At 40.6% G+C, this 18741-nt stretch overlaps 1 protein-coding gene across 1 annotated transcript in view; it reads left to right on the top strand.

Annotated features, from left to right (window-relative positions):
• tnksa (tankyrase, TRF1-interacting ankyrin-related ADP-ribose polymerase a) overlaps positions 1-18741 on the top strand; it is a 78121-nt gene that overhangs the window by 15284 nt on the left and 44096 nt on the right. Inside the window, exon 5 of the mRNA XM_028600948.1 lies at positions 16850-16886. Within this exon, the coding sequence (XP_028456749.1) occupies positions 16850-16886 (37 nt within the window). The remainder of the gene's footprint in view (positions 1-16849; positions 16887-18741) is intronic.

Here is an 18741-nt window from a genome sequence, read left to right as displayed (position 1 = left end):
AAAACTATAGAACAGAGTAGTAATGGCTCTTAGTCTATATGTCATAGAACATGTTTACCAAACATTGCAGACTTAATCAGTGTGTGTATATCTCTTACGTATGTAATGACTCAAGGTTGCTAATAGTGTAAATAACTGACACAGTGCTGCTTACAAATGGGAGAGTTCTCACTCAGTGCAAAAATTGAGGATTAAAAGAGGTTTTCAAACTGTGGGGGGCATCTCCCCAGGGGGACCAGGGAGATTTGAACCGGGGGCCGCGGAGGAAGAGAGTCATAACTCAGTCAAATCTCAACACACAGACATGATGAACATATTTTTTGCTTTAGTATGACTTGCACTTTCCGAGGTAATCTTATCTCTAATGTCCAAATGTTGATCAGTGGAGAAATCTCCCTAAATCTGCCTCCATATAGACAAAAGGAGACTTCATCTTACAGTTTCAAAACTTGCTTCCAAATAATCACGTTTTTAAGTTTTCTTCATTATCAAAGTAATCCAGTGATGGTTGCCTGTAAATCCATGGGTACATTGCAAACATGAACTGCAAAAAAATGATTCTGCATACTTTTAATGATGAGTTACCAAAATGTAAACAATTATAGGCTAAAGAATTGCTTTGCAGTTGTCTCAGTTTTGTCTGAGTGTTGTCCCAAAGAGTCATTTTTGGTATACTGGTCAAACCTTTTACCAATCACATATAGTTATACAGACAGGACTAATATTTGAAGTAGTCTACCATTTAAGCCAATTTACCTGTGAGAACCTACTGACCGTGTGCTGCAGCTGCCTTCACATTTATGAGCAGGATTTTTCCTGGCTCAAAGTGAGGCAAAGGTCGTACCTCACCAGTGACCTCCCTCGGTCTGGGCCTCCATACAAGATCTTGCCTCGTGGGGTGTCCCTGACCCAAAACCACAAGGGGGGAACTGATGAATCAACTGAAGGCAGCTGGGACCACAGTTACAAAAGAAACGGTTGGTAACACACTACGCCGTCATGAACCTTGATTTATTTTTTTAATGGAAATGCATTTAAAGCAGATGTATGATGCCACGTCTGCCTACTCCATCAATCTTTAGCCTCTGTTATGGGGAAAAAAAAGGATATGGGATTAAACATGTTTTAATTTACATACATTAATTAACCACTATTAAAGGGGCTGTAATAGACATTTTTCAAGACATTTTAACTTGTCATAGCAGGGAAAGCACAGGTGCAATTAATAACAACAATGGCTCTGTTCCATTTAGGTGATTTATTAAGCCATGCCAATGAGCCAGCATGGACACTGGATCTGGATCAGATAACTGGAATGCAGCCTTAATTTAGGTGATTAATTAAGCCTGTGCTTTTTCCTACATTGTCAAAATGTCTGCTGTGAGGCCTTTTAAAAGGTTACCAGATGATGAATAGTGCTTAAAACATAGAAAATATGACTGAATGCCAATTGAGTCACTCAAGTCTAAGCCTCCAAAAGAAGCAGATGGCTGTGTTTTGTAATTTTAATGAAAAAGACAACAACAAGACGTTTACAAGGACAGCTTCATGTTGTCTTCCGTTTTCAACATCTGCTGTTTTCTGCAGGCATCCACCGATGCATTCAGGTGAAAATGAGCCGTTAATAGAGAAACCAGTTGATCCATAACACCAGTACGCTGACTCTCCCCCTTCCTACTGCAGTGGTTTTTCTTTATTCTGTCTGTGGTTCAGATCTGAAAAATTTACTGCATCTTGTTCGTAACATGATATATGCTTTTATTTGCTGGCGCTAATTACCTAAACTATCGTTCTGTTACATTGTCTTTTCACCCAGCACCACCCCAGAGTGATTCCACTGTTGTAATTACTGTTGGCAGTGATGCATTTAATAAATAGTCTTTCTAGGAAAAACTCTTTAATAATGTAAATGTGAAAATATGTGATTATGTGCATGTTTGTATATGTGTAGCCTCTGTATAATCTTCTACAGTGACACCCTGCATCTCTCCTGTCCTATATGTTTTGTGTCTATAATTTAGAGGTTCTGCTCTATTCCTCATCTCTGCCGCAGGCCGGCACAGCTTTGAGCTTCAGTCTGTGGTGATGGAAGTTTATATTGACCCATAAATTAGCTCTACTGCTCTGCCACATCCAACAAAGTGCCCTCAGAAATGATAGACTCCATTCCCTGTTAGCTGGAGATGTGAAACGGAAAGGCAGAGATTTTAGTTTTTTAAAGCATCTTCAAACACCCCTCACACTGCATTTGAATTACATTTTTATGCAGTTTGTTTTCCTGATCAGGGTGAACAGCAAACAGGGCAGGGCGGTGTTGACGCTCCCCAGATATGTCTTTTTACATCCTAGGAACTCTGCACTTTGGTCTCTCCCAAGTATGAGACACCACTATTCACACCACAGCAGGGGGCAGACTCACATGCACAACTGTAACATTTGATGACTAAGGCCTGGCTGAGGTGCTTCTCAACGTTTGCAGTAGTACAATGAGCCAGTAAGGATGGGTTCAGGTCTTACAGCTCATCAAAATTTGTATGTATGTATTACCTGTCAGAATCTTCTGTTGCAATATAAGTAGCACAATAAATAAGCAATTAAATATGATAGAAATGTAAATTCTCTTCAAAGCAAAAAAACAACAACCTGGAGGTCATTACTCTTGTGCTTTTGTAGAGTAAACGCCTAGAGAGTTTCATGTTAATTATATTGTTCCTTATCAGGTTACAAGGCATGGCGGGCACAGATCTGCTATGAGATTAGCCTATCACTAAATGGTCACTGGGCTCCTGGAGCTAAATTCGGATGGCCCACAGTACACAGCCTTTATCAGATGCTGGAGCGAAGCTGGTGCATTTAGATCTGATTTATAGTCCCGCGTCAGTGTTGAGGAATGCTATACAAATTAGCATTTTGTGCCCAAGCAAAGTCACTTTCAGTACTTTTTATCACAAAGTCAATGAGAAAATGGAAATTTTGAGTAGCATATATAATCAATTATGCACAATACACTCATTTAGTGTTTTGATGGAGAAAGTATTTTTTACAGAATACACAGTTTACAGTGGACTTAAATTGAGACAACGTAACTTGACACTGTGGCCACAAGTGACAAACGGGATAATGATGAAACACTAAAATAAAATTGGACGTGTTTAAATCGTTCCAAACAGCCACACTCGAAGGCAGAGTAAAAAGATGGCTGTGATAGAAAGAGGGGATAATGGTTTATATGTGGGGATAATGGGGCACATTTTAAGACTCAGTCCCTCCTGGAAGACATTCAAGTGGTATGCTCTGTTGTACACACAAAATGTGCCATAAATAGCGAAAGAGAACTTCAAACCCTGACCCTTTGAGTCTGAATGTCGGATTATCTGCTTCCAGGCTTTATGCAAAGTTAAGCGAACTGTCAAGGTACGTGCACCAACGTGATATTTTTATCAAAGGTCTGAAATATCACAGATATCCCAAATATCTGCAGATAAGTAATCGAGAGAAACACACACACAGTAATGATGTGAAAAGCCCCATAAGAGCTAATTTAGGAGACAAAGGGATTACTAGGAGGATTTTTTTCTTTTTCATCCGTCTTTTCTGTTGTTAGTGATTGATCTTCCTCGTTGGCCGGAAAGCAGTGATTAGGACACTTTCGTCAAGTTGTTTCTGCCCTTCACAATTCCTTTTTTTCTCCCCTATCCCTCCATCACTTTCTTTCTCCACTCATCAATTACAACGTTGTTTAATGAGCTTGCAAGTGCAACATGCACTCCACCCACCCCTCATCCATACGTCAGCTTTGGCGTCGCGTTTTCCCTTTGACACGTCATCTATACTCTTTGTCTGCTTGCCCCCTGCTGTCTCCCACAATGTCTTGAGCTCCATACCAATCTACCCCTCCATCTTAACCCTGTGACATTTGTCATTTATTCTCTTTCTGCTCTTCACTTGAAATGTCTCACTCTGCCTCATCCTCTCCAAATCTCTGACATAAACATGATTCCAGTGTTATATCGGTCTATGAGCTGTTGGTGCATCAAAGACCTCAGCTAACCTTGACAAGATAACATGGTACCTGCATACAGTTTTGTATGGTGGAGGTTGGTGATAAACATCACAGGCAAAATAATTTCAATTTACCTTCTGAACTTAAGCTGTTTGTCCTCTAAATTTCCGCCAAATACTTTAACATCCTTCTAACAAACAAACTGGTGAAACATAAGTTCTCTGTAACTTCAGTGGTAGGTGTTTCATGTGGTAATCTCTCTGTTTTGATTTTCTCTGGTATTAGGTTCTCATTGTTGATTTTTGTCTGCATCTTTAGTATTAAGCTCTCATAGCTTTGTTTTTTTGTCTCAAATAGGGATGAGAAATTAACTGTGTTGTATAAAGAAATATAGATTATGTAAAGAATAACCTGTAGAAGAAGAACTTTATAGAGACAGTTACTCAGGCTAGATGATGTAAATTGGTAACAGGTGCGTGGGTTGGACTCCATATTGTGTTGAAGTGCTCACAACTTTATTATAAGTTACATAATATAAAAAAATGGAAGCAGTCAACAGGAATATTATGCATTTTAAGTAACAAGACTAAAATTTGAGGCTGTAGGCACAGTGGTGATTTGAGCTAAAGGCTAACATCAGCATGCTTACAATGAAAATGCTAAGATGTTGATGTTTGGTGCCATGTTTACCATCTTAGTTTACAATATTAGCATGCTAACATTTGCTAATTAGCACTAAACACAAAATACAGCTGAAATACAAAAAATTTGTAACAATGCTAATTTCAAAAAATCTAGCCTTGGAACAGAGCCTTTCTCAACAGTATGTTGTGTGGCTCGCTTAATATGTCAAGATAAGGATTTTAGTTTAAAAAAAATATATATAATAATAAATATATATATATTATTGTTGTTCATTTGAGTTTAGTTTATTTATGAAAGGGGACAACACAAATTAATAAAACACATGATTTCCCATAGGTTAAAAAAGCCAGAATTTGCTAAAAGGCTATTTTTCATCTGTAGTCCCCTGCCTTCGATGTTAAAAAAGGCTTTTTTTAAATACAAAGAAACAAAAAGACAACACAAGCAAAACAAAACTTCATCACAAAAACAGAAAACAAAACAAAGCACCACACACAAGTTAGCACGAGACAAGACACAACACAAAAGCAGAAAGATATACAACAAAGCAAAACAACAGGTTATAAAGTGAAAGAAATATAAATTAGAACAGACATAACCATTAAGAACAATAAAAGCAGTATTAAACTAGGAGGAAACGATGAGTAAAATTCATGTATGTTGACTCAAACTAACAGAATATGTATCATAAATAGTGTTAGTGCTGACATGTATATGTATTGACCATCCAGTGTTTTAGCTGCTCAGCAAAAGACGTATGTGTTTAACTGTCTGATGTGGTTTGGGATTGAGTTCCACTGTCTTAACCCTCTGATGGACCAGGCTGACTGACTAAAAGAACTTTTCCGCATCGGAATAACACGGTCTCCTCTTAAGGATCCTCTTGTGACTCGAACAGTATCTGATCTTCTGTTGATACAGGCAACAAGTGGCGGTGGAGCTAGGTTCTGAGTGACTTTATATACCAAACATACGTTTACATATTTCATTAGGTCTTCCCAGCTTAAAAGCTGGTACTTCTTCAAAATTAAGCAGTGATTTTAATATTTGTGTTTTTTGAGCTGACTTTAAAGAACACCATTTCCCAATAACCGATAGACCTTTGCGGGCTAAATGTCATGGGTTGACAAAAGAGGCGAGTCGAGGGCTTGCGGTTAGCTCCGACATGTCTGTTATAACAGCAGGACAGAGAATACAACTACAAAATTACAAAAATGACTAGGAGAGATCTTTGCTGACTTTTATAGATATGGTTGAAATCAAGTTACGATGTGGCAAGTTCCTATGATTAGTGACGCGCTTGTTAAAGGTCCTATGACATGCTGCTTTTTGGATGCTTTTATATAGGTCTTTATGGTCCCCTAAAACTGTATCTGAAGTCTCTTTGCTGAAATTCGGCCTTGGTGCAGAATTAAAGCAACTAGAGCCAGCCCAACAATGTGCCATTTCTGTGTCTGCAGCGGCTGCGTGTCATCCCTTCTGTCTCTCCCCCCTTTCCTAGCTGTCTATACTATCTATCTAGAAAAAAAGAAAAAGCACAAAAAAAATAATCTTACTTTTTTTAATATAATAATAATAATAATAAACTTAATTGAAATCACAAAGGTTTTAATTTCTAATAGTACTGAAACTGATGCTGATTTGTCTCAGGATATGGACAGTAAACACCCCGGAACTCGTTTGATTCTTTTTAGATAGACCATTGAAATACTGAGAGATTGCACTGAGTTACAGAAGCTAGTGTAGCAGATGCTAGAATGGATTGGACATCATAACTTTGTTTCGCTGTTAGGGCTGCAACTACTAATTATCGATTATCAAGAAGCTGCAATGAGCAAATGTTGGGCATTTGTGCTTGACAAATTGGTACTCACTGTTCCATTTGGCTGTGCCGACATGCTGCTTGTTATGTAGCGGCAGGAGCATGGAGACCTGCTTGGATGGAGTGCAGGCGGTGAGTGAGGCGGGAGGCATGGTGTTGAATCTCTATTAGTTGATCGTCAAACACCATCAGTCAATTCAAGTCAGCTATTTTGTGTGTTGAATTTAACTGGAGTAGAAAACCACGGCCACATGGTACAACATTATCTGGCACTAAAGACCAGCCAATAGGAGAAGGTCATTTCATTACTTTGCTTTAGATATGGAAGTTTGAAATGTCTTTCTGTAAGCCTGTAGCTCAGGACCGTAAATAAAGACGGGAAGAATTCAATTTTGCTGCATAATAAAAAGGAGAGGGAGAGAAACACTGGAAGGGACAAATGGAGATGGAAGAGAGACAAGAACAGAGAGAGTGAGAAACAGAGTCCATTAGCTGCTATTAATTACCTCTGATTGGTATTCACAGACTAGCTTCTGAGCCTCAGATCAATTCTCCTCTCTGGACCTCTGTCACACACACACACACACACACACACACACACACACACACACACACACACACACACACACACACACACACACACACACACACACACACACACACGTTTGTTTTACTATCTTTGTGGGGACCCATCATTGACATAATGCATTCCCTAGCCCCTTACCCTAACCTTAACCATCACAACTGAATGCCTAACCTTAACCCTTACCCTCACCCTAACCATAACCTAATTCTAACCCTAATCCTAAAACCAAGTCTTAACCCTCCAACAGCCCATTAACCTTGTGGGGTCCAGCATTTTGGCCCTGCTGTGCAGACCCCACAAGTATACTGTATTCTCCGGTTTCTGGACCCCACAAATATAGTAAAACAGGTACACACACACACACACACACACACACACACACACACACACACTTTATTCCTAAAGCCTCTCTTGTTTTAACTGTTACTAACACTTTACCACACAAATTCCCTTTCTTATTACAAGCAAATCAGCTTCATTTCAGTTTTGTCACGATGCTGTTTGCTTTAGATTTAGCACTAACCTGATGACAAGATAGCCTGTTTCAGACTGTGCAAGTAGTCTGTGTCTTTACAAAGGGTTTTTGTCCCGTTGATATTAATGATGTATCCTTCTAATTGCCCCTCCCCACATGTGCCCCTGGTCTTGTCTGGTATGTGCACAGCATTATCAAACATGTTTTATGTTTTCATAGTAGATGGAATGAGCTGAATTGTCACTTAAAGGAAATTACTGCAGGTAATCTGAGTGTTGACTCATTTTCCCTGATGTGTCTTATTGTCTTTCATGCTAAAGGTGCTCGTTCAAGCTGAAAAACAACTGAAAGGTAAATTCCAATGTGAGCATTGGTATGAGTCCCTTGTACAGTAGGTGGGAATCTCAAGATGTGTGTTCTAAATTGGTATTGACAAAACACATCTTCAGTTTTTTTGCGGTTTGAATTGATCTGATCTGAGGGAATAGAATTTAAATTAGGACACTTCAAGTGCCACTGTAAAGATAGCCTTTGATCTTTATTTTTCTTTTTCTTCTTTTTGGTGCAAATGGTGCACACAGTGTTGCTCTGTATATTGGAAAGTGCAAGGCAATATCTGTGTGACCTTTTAGCACACTGCTGCTGATAGACAGGTGAATTAAGGTCCAAGATGCCTCCTTTGGTCAATACAATGTACCATAGCATATATAGGATGTATGATATTGTCTTTTGGATTAGTGGACTGAAGTTGCAGCATATTTTTTCTTATCAAAAGTGTGGTTAAATCCATACATGAAAGCGGAAGAAGAATTAGAAGTGGCCACTATGAGTAAAAGATAAATGTGAGTTATATATATAAAAAAATTTCAATTACCTTTCCTTGATGCATTCTATTACTTTTACTAAAGCAATAACCTAGCTTCCCCATGAAAATCAATTGCCTCTCTGTTTCTCATCTTATTAATTCTGTAAAGCATGTTTTAACATTTTTAGCTTTGGGGTTGAATCAATTTCCTGAATTGAATAAACAAAGTATTAGTCTCACTTAAACAACATGAGTAGTCAAAGTTGGCCTCACACTTGGACTTAAAACTCAGGACTTGAACAAAACTTTACATTAGAGACTCTTAAAATGGGATTTTGTCATTCCTACAATATTCCTACTATGTCACCCAAAAACAGTGTCACTCTGGCTTGGTTCGGATATGACAGTTACAGTATGTCTTCCCCAGGTGGTGTAAGTGATCAGCTTGGTGTCCAGCTGTAACTTGTAATCTTGCTTCTTCTCCAGTCTGTCACGAAGGCAGGGTGTGGAGAACTTGATGAGGCTGAGTGAACAAAATAAGGAATTAAACCATTTTTGTTGTCAAAAATCCCTCCTGTCATAGTTAGCTTTTCATCATCAGGAATGAGTTACATTCAGCAATAACAGTCTGTCACAGACAAGGAAACTGAGCCTGCAAGGATGTGCTGACGAGCGGGAGAGAAAAAATATATGCCAATCGTATGCCATTTTGGCGTGTTATCAAGCCGCATAATCACTTTTTAGTGTGTTTATCAATGCCATTTGGCCTCCATTGACTTACATTACCTTGCGATTACGTGTCAATTTATGCCGTAGCGAGTAGTATGAAAGGCCGAAAATCCGTGTAGGTAGGTTGGTTGAAACACGGGACTTTCACCAAGGAGACCGGGGATCGTGTCCCAACCGTAGCTTTTTTCTTTTCCTAAACCCAACCGTGCAGTTGTTGTCCCGTTATTGTTTTCCTAAATCCAACCATCCCGTTGTTCTTTTCCTAAACCCAACCCGTTTGCTGTATACTGCGTAGACATACACGCGGATAGCTCAAAATGCGTACAGATAACATGCCCACTTGGCTTTAGAAAGTGGCGTGTATGTTTACACAAAGTCATGATGTCACATTGAGAGAATAATGGAATTGGAATGGAATGGAAACATGGCTTTCAGCCGTCTTGTTTTGCTACTGTGCAGACGCTCTTTTCTCTTGCTTTTTGTTTTCATTTAGCCATTATTTTTGCTCCTTTTTGTTAAAAATGGGTGGTTCCCTGTCACAACTAGGAGGATATTTATGACTGAAACTCTGGGCGCAATTATCGACTCGCAGCTGCCTCCCAAAACAGCAACTGACTGGACCACTGACAGCAGTGTCTCGGACAAAACCATACCTCTGTTCTCATCCGCATTGATGAAATGCACAGGCTGCCATAAGTTACTACAGAATATTGCCATGCTCAAAAGAATATTTGCACTGGAGAAGACTATGAACTCTCCTAATGTCTCCTGCCGGTGAGTTAGTTCTGCATAACTAGAGCAGATTTAAAAGGACAGTTAAGTGACACCATAACTTTCCCCAGACTCACAAAAACTGAAACAATAGTCTTCTTAGTGCAAAACTTAGTTCAAGACTGTACTCCCACGCAGGTGAACATTACCGGCTTCAGCTGAGCTAACTTCGACCCCGGATATCTGGCGCCCGGCCAGATGTGGACATAAACACCAACCACAGTCACCCCTGACATAAAAAACTAGATATCGGGTTCGAACCATTAAAAAATCTCCATGAGACAGAAATGGTGTTGGATGCTGATAATAATGGACAAGGGAGAGTTCTGAAGAGTTTTGAGCCAACAGAAAAGGCAAGAAAGCCATCATTGGGAATGGCGCAAAGGGGGGAAAAAAACGATGTTTGCAGACAGCAATCAGAAGTGGTAAAACAGGATTTCATTGATTTTAATGGCCTTGACTAACTGGAAGCCCAGTTGTTTATTGGTGGACCACTGCCAACGGCCAACAGAGGGATTATCAGGTTCAGCAGACTTTCATCACTAAACACATGGCTCTGCAAAGCCTGTGGTCTGAAAGGGATAAACGATTGATCACTTTCTGTTCTGGGGATGTAGGCATCTTTTCAGGACAGATGGCCTCCACCCAAACAGCACTGGAGTTAAACTACTGGGGGACCCTTGTTGTTTCAGCCTGCAACACCCATTGGCCAGGCCTCATATGATGCACCCTGATACACGGCAGCCTAGGTGCCACAAAGACAAAACGCTACAGCCTCTATGTCAACAGCCTCTATGTTCCTCCTCCCGAAAAAATGGAAGAGCTGCTTTTCTTTCTTTTTGTCATGTAAAGCACTTGAATATGAAAATGAAATGTGCTCCCTGTCGTCCTGTCATAGCCGGAACTGGTATTATTCTAATTTTTTCACTGCCAGACAGGTTTTCATCTCTCTTGAAATCAATTAGTGTCCACACTGCGCTGCTTTTCAAGCTAGCAGTGGTGAACAGAAGATTTGGGAAGGGTTTTTTGATCCTAGTCCTGCTGCTGCAGGACTATTTAAAAAAAAAAAACAACAAAAAAAAACAAACATTTTGAGCATGCTATACTTTGACAGAAATTTTGTGTGTTAAAACTGTATTCTTACCATGCTGTGTGTTGAAGACAAGCTGTCAGCAAGCACTTCCACTTCCACTCTCCCAAAAAATTTTTTGCTTTAAAGACAGGTCCGTGGTGGACAGGCAGCTTTAACATCGCAGAGAATTAGCCAGCATGCTCTCTGTCACACAAGGGCAGAGAGAGAGAGAGAGAGAGAGAGAGAGGCTTCGTCCTGCTACTGCAGCACGAACAAAGGCAATCGTGCACCTTAATGTGTATGTGAGGGATGGAGAGAGAGAACGTGTGAATTCCTGTGTCTGCGAGGTCAAGGTGTAGCTTTCTTCCTCTTATCAATGATACGCTTGATTACTATGACAACTGCTCTTCAATTGTTCCCCAGTGATAAATGAGCCCGAGCCCTGCTTCCAAAATGACCTAGCCAGAGAGGCAAAACAAAGTGACTGTCTTTTTTTGTTTTGTTTATTATTGTGTGTGTGTGTGTGTGTGTGTGTGTGTGTGTGTGTGTGTGTGTGTGTGTGTGTGTTCATTTGTTCGTTCGTTCCCTCATCCCATTTGGGCCATTTTCCTGAAGCTGAAATTGCCTAGTTCCACCCGGCTGCACAGCTCCACAACACTGAGTGAGTTAGAGAGGGCAGTCGGCCACTCTGCAAGAATAGACTGACAAAATGTGGTAAATGAACTCAAAAGAAGTTAGGCACATACTGATCTGTACATCCTGATCTGTATATGTGAAATCTTCTGGCAAAGTGAAAGGATTGGATGAATTAAATACACGCCTAAAGGCAAGGCTAAAGCGTGCTCGGAATGTGTGCATATTGAAAATGGTGTTGGTCGTCCAAAACGCAAAAAATGTTTTGAAGATTTACTGAATATCTTCTTTAAAATCAAGAAGATTGTAGCCTGGTTTGCCTTGCAGGAATGGTAAAGTGCTTTACACTTTCACAAATGATTCTTATTAATCATTGAGGAATACAGAATAACTTAACGAAGCTCTTTATCCTCAGGAAACGACCGGCTTTACACTTAAGAAATTTGTGTTGAGTGTTCTCCATAAGATTACTTATCCATTGAAAAGGCAGAAAATCATTAAATTAATAGAAAATACAGGTTACTGATAAAGTGACAAACATAGCTATTGAACATTGCAATAATCTCCTTTTGTTATCTGTCATGATGAGTCATTGTGTCCAACAGGCTGGACCCACCTGTGTGCTTGGCTACTACTGAGGACCAGATGTACATAGAGCAACGAGCTGACTGCAGTCTTTTTGGTTTCTCCTCGGTTGTTGCGTAACTCCTGTATGTGTGCCTCACTCAGTACAGACGCAACATGATCTAACCTTATCCATATTAATTTGACCGCAGCTAACTTTGTTGTTTTTTGTTGTCGTTGCTCCTAAGAGGAGGAGGAGCGGGTGCTCCGATCTGCTTCCTCTCCTTTGTATCTGTTTAACGAACTGTGAAGGGAATCCATGCTTATGTGTTTTGGCTTTTTCAGGCATGCAAACTACTTTCCTGATAATATCATGAATTAACATATGTTTTTTATTTTTATTTTTTACCATTTTTCAGGAAAGCCTCTTGCAGCCCTCGGGGGAATTGTAGTTGTTAGTGAAAGAAGCTTAGGAAAGAAAAATACAGAGGGCCCCTGAGCAAGGCACTTTTTTTTGGACATTTTGTAAGAAGGAAGTTTGAGTTTGAGAACCATTTTCTTTTTTTAGCAAAGCAAGATCCAGAATCCTGCTATATTGACAGATGTCTCGCGATGCATGGTAGTGTTATTCATCTTGGCAACAAAAATGCTTTGCAGTAAAGATCACAACATGAGCATAGCCTGTTTATAACAAACCACAATCTATTGATGGAGTCAATGAAAAACGTATATATTAAGTGAAGTGGAGTCAGCCAGCAAAAGGGCCTTTATAATTTCCGCACACCTCCCCATTTATTTCTTTATTTTCCCCCTTTGATTGGTCTCAGTGCTCACAGATCCACTTACAACCTCAGCAGTTGCGACCTTGCGGAAGTTATAAGTGGATCGCTCAACTCCTGACTCAAAGCCAGTTGTTGTATAACAGTGGATAAACTGCTTCAACAATACATTTTATTTTATTTAAACACACACACACACACACACACACACACACACACACACACACACACACACACACACACACACACACACACACACACACACACACACATCTGGGCACTGAGGCAACTCATGGTCCAGTCAGCATCAGTCAGCATCATCTGTGCTTGTACAGCCACTTACTACAAACTACACACACACACACACACACACTCACACACACTATCATCATTCAGGAGGCAGCTAGCCTGTCCCGAGCTTTAACCTGTCCTTGTCTTTTCTGTTTGGAGTCAGCAGGATTCTGGACACAACACACACACACACACACACACACACACACACACACACACACACACACACACACACACACACACATACTTCAATACATGCATCCTCCTCTGTCTTACACCACATAGCTGCATGAAGCTGTTGGGATGAAGTCAGTTCCTCCCCTTCACATCCTTTGGGCTCTTCTTTTTTCCCCATCTGTTGTCATAACCTACGTTTAGCCACATCTAGCCAGGTAGGGCATGTGTTAATGCGGCATTTTATTCTGGGTGCAGCAAGTCCAATGACTTAGGTACAGTCACAATGAGTTGATACGTGGATTTTTCACCTGGTTTGTTTTCCATCCATTTAAAGAAACCTACTCTTTAGTAACGTGTTGCAGAATTTCGTCATTGGCGCCTCCTGGTGGTAGTGAAGCAGATTTTTGTTTAAGTCAATCTTAAGCCTCATTTAAATGTAATTTTAGTTTCACAGTTCCAAACATTGTGCTGTATTTTAGAAAAGACTGCTTGGTCTTTCTTGTTAGTTGGTTATGCAGCAGCTGATACTAAGCTAACGTGTGTGTGTGTGTGTGTGTGTGTGTGTGTGTGTGTGTGTGTGTGTGTGTGTGTGTGTGTGTGTGTGTGTGTGTGTGTGTGTGTGTGGTAACTAATTAAAACTGCTGAGTCACAATTACTTTAGCTCTCAAAGCATGAATAATATTGGAAGCAAACTGTGGCTGAGCAAAATGTATATCTCGTATTGCCTAAAATTCATTTGTACGCCTTCATTTGCACACTACACACGACAGCAGACTCAGCTGAACATAATGAAATAGAACATGCTTTCGTTCAGGTTTAAGTTACACTCTGATTGAATTGGGAGACTGAGTCACTACCTTCCTGTCTTTAGGCATAAATCAAAGAGTAAATCTTTGTCTTTAGACTTTGAGTGGACAGATGCACAGGAATGCATGTTTTAAAGGATGAAAAATGTGGATGTGAAATCCCTCAAAATGTTTTGTTGCTGAGGTTCATATCCTGGGTGACTTCACCCGCGCAGCCTAACAGATATCAAAAAGCCTAAAAGCTTTTAAACCTATAAAGTTCAAAGTGTCATGGCAAGTTTGAATAAAGTTTAAAGTGAGAAGACTTTGAAGTTGCGTGGCTTTGAGCATTCCTCCCAACTCCCTCCCATTTTCTCTATGAGGAAGAACAATCTCATATTTGTATGAATTTTTGCAAAATGTAGTCCAATTCAAATTGGCTTAGGAAAAATAATACAAAATATTATGATGAGGTGTGTAAAATGATTCTGTCTCAGAACATAAATTGGTTCAAAACTACAGCATCTAATTTAGCGTCTTGATCTGTCTCTGTACGTTTCTCTCTTCTGTCTTTGTATTTATATCCCCCCCCCCCCACCCTATCTCCCCTGTTCTTCTTCCTCTGACTGTTCTGCCTTAGCCTCGCTAACACCAATTATACTGTGTCAAATCCATGCATGTCAGTTTCCAGATCCCTAATCATCCCTTCTCTCTTTCATCTACAAATCCTTTGTTCCTCTGTCCTCCCCCTTTTCCCTTCTCTGTAACCTTTCTATTTCACTCCTCACCCTACCCCACCCCTCCGTCTGAGCCGTGTACACACAGCCCATCCTCCTCATCCTCTTTCCATTTATCTGTATCACATTAACCTCTCCATCTTCCTTTGAATTTTTATTTATTTTCCTATTTCAATTTTATACCACTCTATTTCTCTCTGGCTCCTTTCAGAGATGAACTGCATTGGGTAAATGTGCTGGCAATTTTACATCTTGGTTTTCATGCATTTTTAAGCCCTCAAGGCACTTTTCAGTAAAAGTTGCAAAGGCAGCCTTGCTAAGTTAGACCTTGTCTTGCCGCTTTCTGTAAAACAAACATTGTTTACCTTGATGTCATGTTAAAGGGCTACTGGTTCATGCAAACAGCAGTAGCAGTTTTCTACTCATTTTTTTCTTCCTTTCCTCCCTGCAATTGTTAAAATGATCCGCTGACCATATGGCATCAAATCTGTCCTTATTTTGTTGTGTAGACCACTTTTTATTGAAGAATAACACTGCTAACAAAGTTCAGCTATATATCTGCTATAGCTGTTTCACAATAAAAGTCTCAGAGCAAGTTGCCCAAAGAGAAATCGTTCCAGCATCTAACTCTCCATGAAACCAGAACTTATTTTGACATCTCTGTTTTTGTGCAGATGAATCAAACAAGATATAACATGTTCATTAGTGAGCTTTAGAAGCTAAGCTAACCGACCGTCTCCTGGCTCTAGCTTAATACTTAAAGGGAAACGCCACATAAAATATTTTAATAATGTCTTCTGTGGCTCTTAAGGGAGCTTTCAAAAGTTAAAAAAAACAAGTGGGCTTCAGACTTAAAAGTATTAGAAGAACGCCTGCGGTACAAACCGGAGAAGTGGGCATTTAGGAGTGAAGGATCCAGTGTTTTTGGAGCTTGATTCATTCTGGGGACAAAAAGCCAGGAGTCATTCACGCCTCTGCTGCTTCAGTTATGACTATTTTTCTTTTTTGCCTGCCTCATGTGAGTCTCACAACTTAATGGGAGTAATGACACAGAAAACCCACTGGACAGAGCAGATCTTTCAGATTGCAGGCTGTTTTTAAATTATATTTCAGTTCTAAATGTAAAACACATTTATGAAGTTACTCATGGATTGTTATGCAATCCATGATACATTTTAATTTTTACAATCGAGTTAATGGAGTGTCCATATGATGGTCAAATGGTGCACCCTATAATGAAGACCTATGTTTGAATGCCAAAAAGCCATTACTTAAACAGACATGTTATAGGTTCCATGTCTGAGAAGTGCTCCCGTCTCCCCCACCTTTTTCGGTTTCCCAGGCAGAATAGACTCATATGGGAAGGTGTGTGTGTTTTGACTGGAGTAGCAGGGGGGCAGGGCTAAGAGAGAGAGAGAGAGAGAGAGAGAGAGAGTTGGAGAGAGAGCGAGGGAGGTAGGGGGAGGGGTTTGTTTATTTCTGTTGTGTTGTTTGATGGTAACTGCGCCTCCTGAGTCCACAGGGGAAAAAAGCAGGGAAGACGGAGAGAGAGCGAGAGAGAGGGACAGATGATGGAGAACGAGGGGAGATGGTTAGCAGTATGAGCGGTGGCCGAGACTCGGGAGACAAACGTGGCGAGGGAGGGATGGATGGACACACGGACGGATAGAGGCAGAGCGCGTCTCAGTCCGCCGCTCGTCGCCCCAAACAATGAACGTGCTGTGGTCGCTGCCGGCAACGCATCGCCACGGCAACCGGAGCCAGAGGGGTGCGCACTGAGCGAGAATGGCAGAGAAAGAGAGGAGGGGGAGGAAGGAGGAGAGATAGAAAGAGAGAGGGTGTCTTCTCCCAATGGATAGATCCTTCCTCTGTGTGTGTCTTTACATGTGTGTGTGGTTGATCATGTGTGTCTGTGTGTGGTCGGTGTGTGTTGGCGGCCAGTTGTCTGACACTATGATCTTCTGTAACCATCTAGGTGAATACAAGAAGGATGAGCTGCTGGAGGCGGCGAGGTGAGTACCAGACTCTTTGTTTTCATTTTGGTTTTTTTTCCCCTTTTCTTTCCATATGCGTTTTCCTGCTTTGTGACACCCTTTCATGTTTTTGCTCCTCTGTTCCTTTTTACTTTCTTCCTTGTTCACCTGCTCAGTTCTTAGCTCTTGAAAAACATATCTTGTTTCCATGCTCACTTTCTTCTCTGCACCTCTCCCGTGTCGGTTTCCTTTTCCCTTCTCCTCCACCTCTTGTTTTCTCTCTTCACTTATCTCCTAGTCCTCTATACTCTCCTCCTCTTTCACTGATTGTTCTCATTTCCTTTTCTTATTTTTATCATCATCCCCTTGTTTTCTCTTTAATTCTTGTTTCCATGTTTGCCCTTCTTTCTTCTTTGACACCTCCCCTTCCTCTCGTCTTTGATCCGCTTATGTTTTCTATTTCCGGTCCTTGTTTCTTATCCACCTCTCTCCTTTCTTGTTTTCTTGCTCCCTGAATTTGAATTTCATCTCCTCTCCTCCTTTCTTCCTTTCCTCTCTTCTCCGTCTGTTTCTTCCTGTCTTTGTCTTTTTTTCTGTATTTTGTTTGAATTCCATAATTTGCGGCCACCATCAATTCTCCTTCCAACTATTTTGCCGCTTCGTCCCTGTGTATCAAACTGTTTATTACTTGTTCTTTCTTTCCCTCCAAGACACACACACACACACACACACACACACACACACACACACACACACACACACACAGCTCCTACACTAGTCAGGTTTTTCAGATCCAGAGAATATGTGTGCCAGGGACACTTGCACATTTTGCATGTTATGGTTGCAGGCAGTGCATGTGGGCAATGTTTTTGTGTCTGTGTGTATGTACCTTCGTCTATTGAATGTGGAAATGGCATATCTTTCGTTTGGGATTGTGTGTGGGTGGCTGAGCGCTCAATGCCTCAACAGCCTCTCGTCTCTCTCTCTCTCTCTCTCTCTCTCTCTCTCTCTCTCTCTCTCTCTCTCTCTCTCCTCTCCCTCTCCCTCTCCCTCTCTTCCAGGCATAGACACACACACACACACACACACACACACACACACACACACACAAGGAAGCAGCTGGTTTAGCATAGCAGTACCGTAGTGTATTACAGGGTCAGCAGGCTGTTTAAGTGTGAACTGTGAACTCAGTGTGCCTCTATCGCAGCTGAGCCACTGACTGGCTCATCACCAATGTCATTTTTCAGAATATTTTTTTCTTTAAAAAAGTGTTTTGGTCAAATAACTCCACATGGCTTATGGGATAATGTTGTTTTTCTGCTTTATTTCTCCCATCCCTTTATTCGTGGCCCAGATACTGTAGCATTGTTGCACAGTGGTATAGAACAATAATAAGTAGAGCTGGTAAAATGGTTCCACATAATGCAGTGGCGCGATGCATTGACTGGAAAAAACTTAATGACAGCAAATGTATTATAGAAGTATTTCTGTATAGCAAATCTGTCCCTTTATGGCCGCCAGTCAGCTGACAATAAGCAAGTCAAGTCTGGTTGATTCATAGTCTTTGCTGATCTGTGTCTTCTCTTTTGATCTACTGGCTGTAAACTGGAAAATAACTGAAAAATGGTATCAACTGTTTCAATTGCAAATTTTGAACGCTTTGTGATTTATTTTCTGAAATGTGCTACTTAAAAACATTGATGAATATGCAGGGATGATTGTGAACACTGTCCCTTGTGGACCGCTGTAGATCATTTGTGTGAGATCAGATATTTACAACTAGGCATGGGCCGGTATATGATTCTGACGGTATGATAACCTTCAGCAAAAATATCACGGTTTGACGGTATTGCAATTACAGCTTTAAAATGTATTTATGATTAATATTTGGGTA

This window comes from Perca flavescens, chromosome 16 (assembly GCF_004354835.1).
Source record: "Perca flavescens isolate YP-PL-M2 chromosome 16, PFLA_1.0, whole genome shotgun sequence".
NCBI classification, from domain to species: domain Eukaryota; kingdom Metazoa; phylum Chordata; class Actinopteri; order Perciformes; family Percidae; genus Perca; species Perca flavescens.
This window is presented reverse-complemented; position numbering and strand designations above follow the sequence as displayed.